The following is a 10,362-nucleotide window of genomic DNA, read 5'->3' on the forward strand; positions in this document are numbered from 1 at the left end:
GGTGGGGTCGGGTGGGGTGGGATGGGGGACCAGGTGGCCCTGACTTTGCCCACTGCCCAGGGACAGGGAAATCATACCTACTGAAGCGTATCCTGGGCTCACTGCCCCCCACGGGCACTGTGGCCACTGCCAGCACTGGGGTGGCAGCCTGCCATATTGGGGGCACCACCCTCCATGCCTTTGCGGGTAAGTGGGAACCCCTGGGTCTTGAGCCAGGTCTGTGGGAAGGGAGGGAGAGGTCAGGGTTGAGGGGGCTGGGGGCTCAGCCCAGGCTGAATAGTGTCACTCACAGGCATCGGTTCGGGCCAGGCTCCCCTGGCACAGTGTGTGGCCCTAGCCCAGCGGCCAGGCGTGCGGCAGGGCTGGCTGAGCTGCCAGCGGCTGGTCATTGACGAGATCTCCATGGTGGAGGCAGACTTGTTTGACAAGCTAGAGGCTGTGGCCAGGTCAGCATGCGCAGTGAGTGAGAGCTGAGTTCTGCTGGACTTCAGTGTGGAACCCGCCCATCCCAGCCCCTAAAACGCCCCATGCTCCTCTCCAGAGCTGTCCGGCAGCAGAACAAACCATTTGGCGGGATCCAGCTCATCATCTGTGGGGACTTCCTGCAGCTGCCACCTGTGACCAAGGGCTCCCAGCGCCCGCAGTTCTGCTTCCAGGTACTACTTCACCACTGGCCCTGCCCTCCACAGGGGTCTGCTCTGCTCCCTAACCCACCCCCACCCCATCCCCACCAGGCCAAGAGCTGGAGGAGGTGTGTGCCAGTGACGCTGGAGCTGACCGAGGTGTGGAGGCAGGCAGACCAGACCTTCATCTCTCTGCTGCAAGCTGTGAGGCTGGGCAGGTGAGCCCTGGTGGATAGCGAAGGGGCTATAGGATGAAGATCCAAACGTGGGGCAGAGTGGAGCACAGGGACCCAGTGAAGCAGGAGAAACATATGTCCTCAGGAGCAAGCAGTCAATAAAGAAGAGGAGCCTTGGACAGGACACTGGGCAGCTCAGGACAGACTTTAGTCAAGAGCTTCCTGGCCCCATAGGAGACAGTCACTCTGTGGGTGCTGGGACTCAGCCTCCATCAGGGTTGGGTCCCTGTCTGAGCACAGGCGTTGGCACAGAATAGGTGGTCAGGAAAGGGAGAATAGACAGATGGACACAAAGGAGGAATTCAGAGATGTTAGCACCCCCATTTTATAGATGCAGAAACTGGGGGTCAAAGTCATGGCCAGTAACTGAACCCAGGTCTGCCTGTAAAACCCAAGTTCCTTCTGCTCTTAGGGCCCATAGGGCCACTTGATAGGGGAGGGGAGGTTGCAGACATGATCTCTCTCCAGCTAGGACAAAAGGTTGAAATGCCATGGCTTCTCTAATGTGAGAATGCAGGGGCTGGCCAGTTAGTTCAGTTGGTTACAGTGCAGCCTTGTAACGCCAATGTCAAGGGTCAGATCCCCTGATGGCCAGCTGCCTCCACCCACCCCCCCAAAAAAGTGGGAGAGCAAAGGAGGCCAGGAAGGCAGAAGACATGGGCCAGAACTGAAAGACAGCCCAGACAGGGATGGGACCAGGACAGGGGAGTGGCTGTGACAGGCTTTCTATGCCTTGAGACCCCTGACACAGTCATGGGAGGCAAGTAGGAAAGGGTGCAGCACACACCAGCTCATGTGGGGGACAGGAGGAAGGATGAGTGGCAGAGCAGACAGAGATGGTTGCAAGCTGGTCCCCTCCTCCTCCCCGAGTTGCTGCTGCACCCAAGCTTCCATGTAGAGGAAGGCTTGAGATTAGGGAAAATAGAAACAGATTAGGTTTTTCACCCAAGGCAGCAGGCAAATGGCCAGAAGATTGTATCCTAGAAGTAGGACCGGCCCGTGGCTCACTCGGGAGAGTGCGGTGATGATAACACCAAGGCCATGGGTTCGGATCCTATATAGGGATGGCCGGTTCGCTCACTGGCTGAGTGTGGTGCTGACAACACCAAGCCCGAGGGTTAAGATCCCCTTACCGGTCATCTTTTAAAAAAAAAAAAAAGAAGAAGATTGTATCCTGGAAATGGATCTGACTACAGGGTAGCCAGTAGTATAGGGTATCAGCATCAGCCCCTTGTCTGGGTCCTGCAAGCCAATGGCCTATGCTCATTCATCACATCCAGCTTCCTCAGGAGCATTATGGGGGGTGGGGGTCAGGGAGGAGAGGGCAGCATGGGGAAGGGTGTTTGCCCATGATCATGGCCCAGCACCCCCCCATCCTTGGGATCATTCCCCGTGTCTTCTGGGGCCCAAGTGAGGAAGGGACAGTTGGCCAGCCTGGGAGCCAGCAAATCTTACTCTGGTGCCCTTCTCCAGTCCCAAGGCCTGATCCATGGCTCACTTCTTGGACCACACTGTACATGTTCCTCACCTTCCCTGGTGTTCAGGTGGGCTCTGCCCTGACAGCCTAACCCCCACAGGTGCTCAGATGAGGTGACCCGCCAGCTCCGGGCCACAGCTGCTCACAAGGTGGGACGAGACGGGATTGTGGCCACAAGACTCTGCACTCACCAGGATGACGTGGCCCTGACCAACGAGATGCAGCTGCAGGAGCTGCCAGGTGAGCAGGGAGCAGGGATGAGCAAGACCAGCTGGCAGGGGCCATCAGGCAGGTGTGGCCCCCAGGCAGCCTGGGCCCTTGGGGTCATTTGGATATCTAGGCCCCCAACTTCTGTGGCCGTATATTTGCCACAGTAACTGTGACTTTGAGAGGTGTGGTGAATTGATTCCAAAGCCTCTCTAGGCCTGAGCTGCCCCCACTCCACCCCCCAGTGCCTGGTCTAACAGCCGTTTTTGGAAACTGAGCCACAAGCCAGTGATTTGTAATCTGTTTGCCCAATTCTATCCAGGTGAAGTACACAGCTTTGAGGCTGTGGACAGCCACCCTGAGCTATCCCGGACCCTGGATGCCCAGTGTCCTGCTAGCCAGCTCCTTCAGTTAAAGCTGGGGGCCCAGGTGAGTGGGAAGCAGGGCCTAGACCCTAGAGCTTGGGCTGTCTTACATGGCCTCCCCGATCCTTACCCCTCTGCCCAGGCCACTCTGCAGCCAGTGGGCCTAGTTGTGACCACACTAAAACCCCCCTACCTCCTGTTTCCACCACCTTCCTGCCTTCACCTTTCCCCTGCCCTCCTCGTCCTAAACCTGGAGCTCCTCAAGCAGTGTTGCTTTGGTCAAGTCCCTTTCACTTGCTGAAGCTCTATTCCTGCACCTCTAAACTGGGGAGTGAAATACCTACCCCACATGGCTGTCTTCTGTAGTACGAGAGAACTTTAAAAAGTTTATGGAAAAACGGAATTAAAAAATATACAAACTTGGGCCGGCCCGTGGCTCACTTGGGAGAGTGTGGTGCTGATAACACCAAGGCCACGGGTTCGGATCCCATATAGGGATGGCTGGTTAGCTCAATGGGTGAGCATGGTGCTGACAACACCATGTCAAGGGTTAAGATCCCCTTACCGGTCATCTTTTGAAGAAAAAAAAATTTACAAACTTTCATGAACTTTTTGAAGCACCTTTGTATACCTTATAGATGTGAGACAGTTTTGATTCATCCTATGATATTGGGGATGGGTCGGTGGGTGGGATGGGAGACATTCCTCAGGGTCCAAAGGGCACCACAGGGGAAAATGCAGGCACAGTGTGGCTGAGAGAAGGGTGCCAGGACCTAAGGGCCATCCCTCAAGATTTGTGGCCCACATACATGCCCCACAACAGATCTGATCATTTTCAAAGCCCTGCAACATAGGTTACCTTACCTATCTTTACCACATCCTTCTGGGGCAAACAGTGCAGATGTTACCCCCTTTGACACAAGGGGAAACTGAGATACAAGGGAAAGCTTGTCCCAGGGGTAACAGTCAGCCAGTGGCAGAGCTAAGGATTGGGACTCAGTGACCCTCCATGACAGCTCCCTGCCCTCAGCCTCCAAGAAGAGTGACTGCTGGTGATGAGGCCAGGCGTGGGGCAGGGCTGCTCTCCATGCCTCCAGTTCTCCTTTGCAGGTGATGCTGGTGAAGAACTTAGCAGTGTCTCGGGGCCTGGTGAATGGTGCCCGAGGGGTGGTGGTTGGGTTCGAGGCGGAAGGGAGAGGTAAGTGATGGCTGGCAGTGGCAGCCCTTCTGCTTGGGTTTGCAGCAGGGTCTCAGGGTTAGTGGGAGGAGGAAAAGGCTAAGATGGAAAGACCCAAAGGCCCCTGCTCCTCACCTCTGAGCCCTGAGGTCGACCTGAAAGGTCCTTTTTCTCCATGCTTTCCTCAGGGCTGCCCCAGGTGCGGTTCCTGTGTGGAGTCACTGAGGTCATCCGCGCTGACCGCTGGACAGTGCAGGCCACAGGGGGCCAGTTCCTCAGCCGGCAGCAGCTGCCCCTCCAGCTGGCCTGGGCAATATCCATCCACAAGAGCCAGGTGACCGTCAGTGCAAGGAGTGGGGACAGTGCAGGACAGAGTGCACAGGATGTGCCTGGGGCATACTGGGGGGAGGGGGTTGTCTTGAAGGCTTTATGGGGTTGAGCTTGCTCTGGATGGAAAGTTCCAGACCAAGAGTATAATAAACCTTTCTTTAGTGATTTCCCAGCCTTCCTCCTTCTCTCCCTTTCCTGGACACATTTATTTCCCCTCTGCCATTTCCTGCCCTGCTGTTTTCTTTTCTTTCTTTTTTTTTTTTTTTAAAAGATGACCGGTAAGGGGATCTTAACCCTTGACTTGGTGTTGTCAGCACCACGCTCAGCCAGTGAGCAAACCAGCCATCCCTATATGGGATCCGAACCCGTGGCCCTGGTGCCATCAGCACCACACTCTCCCGAGTGAGCCACGGGCCGGCCCCTGCCCTGCTGTTTTCTTTTCTTTCTTTTTTTTTTTTTTTAAAAGATGACCGGTAAGGGGATCTTAACCCTTGACTTGGTGTTGTCAGCACCACGCTCAGCCAGTGAGCAAACCAGCCATCCCTATATGGGATCCGAACCCGTGGCCCTGGTGCCATCAGCACCACACTCTCCCGAGTGAGCCACGGGCCGGCCCCTGCCCTGCTGTTTTCTTTTCTTTCTTTTTTTTTTTTTTTAAAAGATGACCGGTAAGGGGATCTTAACCCTTGACTTGGTGTTGTCAGCACCACGCTCAGCCAGTGAGCAAACCAGCCATCCCTATATGGGATCCGAACCCGTGGCCCTGGTGCCATCAGCACCACACTCTCCCGAGTGAGCCACGGGCCGGCCCCTGCCCTGCTGTTTTCTGAACCACTACCAGAAATGTTAAATTTAATCCCTACAACTGTATAAAGTATAGATGTGATTAATAATCATATCTGTTTCACAGAGGAGGACACCAAGGCTCAGAGAGGTTAAGGAACTTGTCTAAGGTCACATAGCTAGTGAGTGGCAGAGCCAGGATTCAGTTTCATGTCTGTCTGACTCAGAGCCTGAGCTCTTTCCTTTCACCCCATCTCTCAACTTTTATCCTGAACTTGTGTCTCCTGGTCCCCCTCCTTCTCAGAAAGCCATCTGCTGTCAGGCTCTCCCTCTGCCTCGAGACTCTATGGGCTAGGCAAGGAGATTCCAGGGCAGTAACTGGGCTGGTGAAGGGTCAGGCTCTTGGGCGCAAGGGACTTCAGGCTAAGCTGGCTCCCTTTCTGTCCCTCCATCCCCCAGGGCATGTCCCTGGACTGTGTGGAGATTTCCTTGGGCCGTGTGTTTGCCAGTGGCCAGGCTTATGTGGCCCTTTCCCGGGCCCGCAGCCTGCAGGGCTTACGGGTGCTGGACTTTGACCCCATGGTGGTTCGCTGTGACCCCCGTGTGCTGCACTTCTATGCCACCCTGCGGCAGGGCAGGGGTCTCAGCCTGGTAAGAGGGAGTCACCTAATGGCGGGCCCTGTGGCTATGGGCAGGCTGGGAGCTAGGTCAGAGAGAAGGCCCAGGAGGACCTAGGGATGGGGGCAGCAGAGCCCTCTACTAGCTCCTTTGGGGGCGGGAGCAAGGAGATGCTAGTCCCCAGGCTGTGGCTCTGGGGAACAGCACAAGACCATGACTGGGCTTCTCTAACTCTGATCCAGGAGTCCCCAAATGATGATGACGCAGCCTCAGACCAGGAGAACATGGACCCAAACCTCTGAGCTCCAGCTGCAAAGAGAAAACAAAGGGTGGTCTCCCCTCCTGTTCCCTAGTGGGCCAGGGCCCCAGGGAATATCTGGGGAAGGGCAGCCAGTGTTTTTTCTCTGTTCTTTAAGGGCTTTCAGACTCCTGGCAGGGTTAAAGGTAGAGTGCTTCCCTCCCACTTACCAGCTGTGCCTCAGTTCTCCCCCTTTGCCCTGGGTAAGCTGCTTCCAAGGCCATAAGTAACCCTTTCTGTGCCAGCTGGGAATGGGCCTGTGGTGGCACCTGGTGTCAGAGGACAAAGCTCTCTGCGAGGGCTGGACATGGGGCCACACAGTCCTGAACACCGCTCCCTTTGGGCTGCAGAAGGGAGAAACAGTGAAGATAGGTGATCTGGGAGCAGCACCAGCGTTTCCAGTCGGGGACCTGGGAGGGACTCAGGCCAGGTATAGGCGCAAGACAGAGAATGGAACTTGGTATCTCCACGGCTAGGCTGAGCCTAGCACAGCCCAGAACAAATACCCTTCTGAGCCTAACCTGAGAATATACACTGCAAAAGGTGCACCCATATTTTAAGCTGCTTTTTCAATAGAGAAACAGTGTTTAAGGGCATTGAAATGGATTTTTTTTTTTTCCTTTTTGTCTTTTTTCGTGACCGGTAACGGGATCGCAACCCTAGGTGTCACGCCCGTACCGCGACCAGCAATGGGATCGCAACCCTTGGTGTCGTGCCCGCACCACGCTCAACCAGTGAGCGGACCGGTCTCTATATGGGATCCGAACCCTCGGCGGGAGCGCCACCGCGCTCCCAAGCGCTGCACTCTACCGAGTGCGCCACCGGGCCGGCCCATTGAAATGGATATTCTAAGGTTGTATTTTTTAGGACAAATAAACTTGTGATTGCGTAAGAACTGTCTCCTCTCTCTCCCTCTCTCATGCACGTGCACACAGGTGTTTGTTTATGCCACAACAGCTGAGATCACAGCACCCTTATGTGAGGTTTTGTTAGTTTGGAAAGCTGAGTTACATGAGGTTGTTGACTAACAGTTAAATGCAAGGTGAGTCACCATCACCCAGTAGTCAGGCAAGGACACGCTAGAGAATTCACATGGTGAGAAATGCAATTGGGGCCTGCTGCAACATCAGAAGAATGCTGGGGGCCTGGGTTGAAACTTTCTCAGTTTGATCCTTGCTGGGGCTCCAAGTTTGTACATTCTGATGGGGAAGGAATCATCAGCAAACTAACTTCAGTTTATCAGAAAGCCTGATGGTGGATCCCCATACCGGCCAGCCATCAAAACAAAAAAGCCTGATGGAAATTGCTCAGGGGTCCTCATAGGCTAGTTAAAACTAAGGTTCTCTGCTTATGAGCAAAAAGGTTTCAATTCTCGGTAGTAGTAGGGGGTACAGTGGAGACATTAGGAAACACAAAATCTGCGTGCTTGAAGGCACTTATCCCTGTCTCCCACAAGCCAGCAGAGATCTCAGTGCCCAGTGAATGGGTGCTCAGGAAGTGTCTGGTTAAATGGTAGACACCACTGACATGGGGGCTCGGTGCTGTGATGGTTCAGAGGGGCTCCGGGCTCAGACTTTCCCTGTGGGCTTCGTGGAGGAGGCAGGGAAGATGCCTGTGAAGAATTTGACCTATTATTATAGCTCAGGAGACAGACCTCGCTTTCCATCCTGATTTTGCCACTCGCCAACTGTGTGACTTTAGGCAGGTTACACAATCTGTCTGAGAGGCTTTGCTTACCTATAAAGTGCAGGTAGTAACTGTTCCTTTCACATAGGCTTGTCAGAAAGGCCAGCACATGGCAGGAACTTCATCAGTAGCTGTTAACATTTATGACCATAATGATCATCACTGAGATGTCTGTCGAGCACAGTCCTGTCTGGCTCCTACACTGGCTCCTTTGGCAGACAAAATGTAGAGGCTCAAAGGGGTACCAGCCCGGCCCCAGGGCCCAGGATGACCCCTGCCTGTCAGGCTCTTGCCACCACCTTTTCTGACCTTGAGGAGTTGATTATTTTTTTAACTGTGATCCCTTTTCTCTGCCTTGAACAGAAGACACTCTTACAAGCAGAAGCCAAGTCCACAAGGTGACCTACCCCCTCCCAACAAGTGAGCAACCAGGGGGTCTTTAAGTGTGGTGCCATTCATGAGTCAGTATGTTCCCAGTCTGCCTGCAGAAAACAGCTTTCCTCCCAAGTCCAGCTGTGAGCAGGTCACGTCAAGATCTCTTGCTATTTGCACCTCTGTTGAAACCACTGCTACAAGGAACAGTGATTCTTAGGTTTCTGTGTGGTCTCATGTTTTCTGACAGCATTGTAACCTTTGGGGTTCTTGGAGGGAAGTAGAAACTGATGTAGAATAATTTAAACAGGAAAGTTAGATAATGGAAGGCTCATCCTCAGAACCAACATGAAGTCCAGAAAACTAGGCTTGGAAAAAATTGGGGCCAGGGAGGCTAGAACCACTGGCAGGAGAGCTGGGAGCAGCCAGGCCAGGAGGACCTCTGCAGCCACCACTGGACACTGAGCACAGCCACCAGGGGAAGGAGCTCTGCACTCTGCTGCCTCCTCCCTCACTCAGCCTGGACCTAAAGGTGAGCATGTGGCTGGTTGACCTGGTCTCCTGCGCAGGTCCTGCAGCCACTGGCAAGAGGCAGCATGTGCCATGAAGGTGCAAGAGGGACCGGTGCTTCTGCCTGGAAATGAATCTCCCATCATCCCTCAGTGCCCACTGGGATCTGCAGCTGAGGGTAGTGAGCAATTTACAAGTTGTTCTCCCCCTAGAATGAGGCAGATCTCCTGGTACTGACAGACCTGGCTCAGCTGTTTTTGTGTCCCCACAGCACTCAGCATGATGATTTTATTTTATTTTTTATTTTTTTAAAAGATAACCAGTAAGGTGATCTTAACCCTTGACTTGGTGTTGTTAGCACCACGCTCTCCCAAGTGAGCTAACCGGGCCATCCCTATATAGGGAACCGAACCCGTGGCCTTGGTGTTATCAGCACTGCACTATCCCAAGTGAGCCACGGGCCGGCCCTAGCATGATGATTTTAGAAAGTAGAGACTTCATTAAATGTTTGATAAACGAAAGAAAGCATAGACTGTGGCAGGTCCCCTGGGAGGCAGGAAATGTTTACTCCCATTATGCAGACGAGGCAGCTGAGGCCAGTGGCAGAGCTGGAGCTAGAACCCTGTGCCCTCCCTTGGTCTTCTCCGAGCTGTCCAAAGGGAAAAAGATGTGGGAGGGGACCTTGAGAGGCTGAGGGGGACTGGAAAAGTGCCCACCATCCTGGGTGGTGGGCATGACCCTATCCTTTCTGAGGTCCTGGTATATTTTTCCCACCCCCACTGGGCCAATGGTCATACTCAGACCCCCAGATCCCAGAGCAGCCAAGCCCTCCCATTCCCCCAGCACCACATACCACAGACCACTAGGTGGCGCCAAGTGGTCATTCAGTCCCTTCCCAGGAACCTGGCAGATCCTTTGTCTCCCTCTGCGCCTGGGTGGGGCTTGTGGACTCCTCAGGAGCTGGGGCTGAGTTAGTGTGGAGAGGCGGAAGTTCCTTTGTTAAGAAACTTCTATCAGGTATCTGTTGAGTGCCTCGTGGTTTGTGTTCATTAGACCTCTTGCTTCCTTCTCACAGTAATCCTTATAAGGAGGGGGGACGATTGTCATTTGATGGAGAGAGAAACCTAAACTTTGAGAGGTTAGGTGACTTGGCCTGGGCCACACTGCAAGCCGGGTCTGGAACCCAAGTCCCAGATACAGGGTCCTGGGGTTTTGGCAAAGTGAGCAGAGAGCCCTGAAGCCTGATTCCTGCGTTTAAATACTGGTTCCACCATGTCCAACTGAGTGACCTTGAAGGTTTTGCTTAGATCTTCAGACTCAGTAGTGAAATGGTGATAACAGCCAATTGATGGAGTTAGGACAGCTAAAGAGCTGGGGTGGGGCCAGGTAAACCTTCAAGGTTAGCTGTTATTTGCCTTTTATTCTCACCTGAAAGGCCTACACCACCCCCACCCCCCTCCCTCTAGAGTAGCCTCCAGGGAATAACAAAGAGTTAACAACAGCTCAGAGTGGATGAATGCCCTCGTTCACAAAGCCTTCCTCCCATCTAGCCTCCTGGAGGATCCTAGCAGTGCCCACCCACTGTGGGGAAGGGGACGATGAAGTCTTCCCCCCTCTGCTTCCCCCAACAAACATGAGGTCCTCGCCGTGGTCAGTCAGTGCGTTTGTCATAACCACCCT

At 53.9% G+C, this 10,362-nt stretch overlaps 1 protein-coding gene across 1 annotated transcript in view; it reads left to right on the top strand.

Annotated features, from left to right (window-relative positions):
- The window catches only part of PIF1 (PIF1 5'-to-3' DNA helicase), a 9,563-nt gene extending 2,814 nt beyond the window's left edge, over positions 1 to 6,749 (top strand). Inside the window, exons 4-13 of the mRNA XM_008567979.1 lie at positions 61 to 186; positions 293 to 446; positions 542 to 656; positions 735 to 841; positions 2,437 to 2,576; positions 2,866 to 2,972; positions 4,019 to 4,106; positions 4,274 to 4,419; positions 5,658 to 5,849; positions 6,059 to 6,749. Coding sequence (XP_008566201.1) covers positions 61 to 186; positions 293 to 446; positions 542 to 656; positions 735 to 841; positions 2,437 to 2,576; positions 2,866 to 2,972; positions 4,019 to 4,106; positions 4,274 to 4,419; positions 5,658 to 5,849; positions 6,059 to 6,118 — 1,235 coding nt within the window. The 3' untranslated portion in view covers positions 6,119 to 6,749. The remainder of the gene's footprint in view (positions 1 to 60; positions 187 to 292; positions 447 to 541; positions 657 to 734; positions 842 to 2,436; positions 2,577 to 2,865; positions 2,973 to 4,018; positions 4,107 to 4,273; positions 4,420 to 5,657; positions 5,850 to 6,058) is intronic.
- The last annotated feature ends 3,613 nt before the right edge of the window (positions 6,750 to 10,362 follow it).

Source organism: Galeopterus variegatus, unplaced genomic scaffold, assembly GCF_000696425.1.
Source record: "Galeopterus variegatus unplaced genomic scaffold, G_variegatus-3.0.2 Scaffold360, whole genome shotgun sequence".
Classification (NCBI taxonomy): Eukaryota; Metazoa; Chordata; class Mammalia; order Dermoptera; family Cynocephalidae; genus Galeopterus; species Galeopterus variegatus.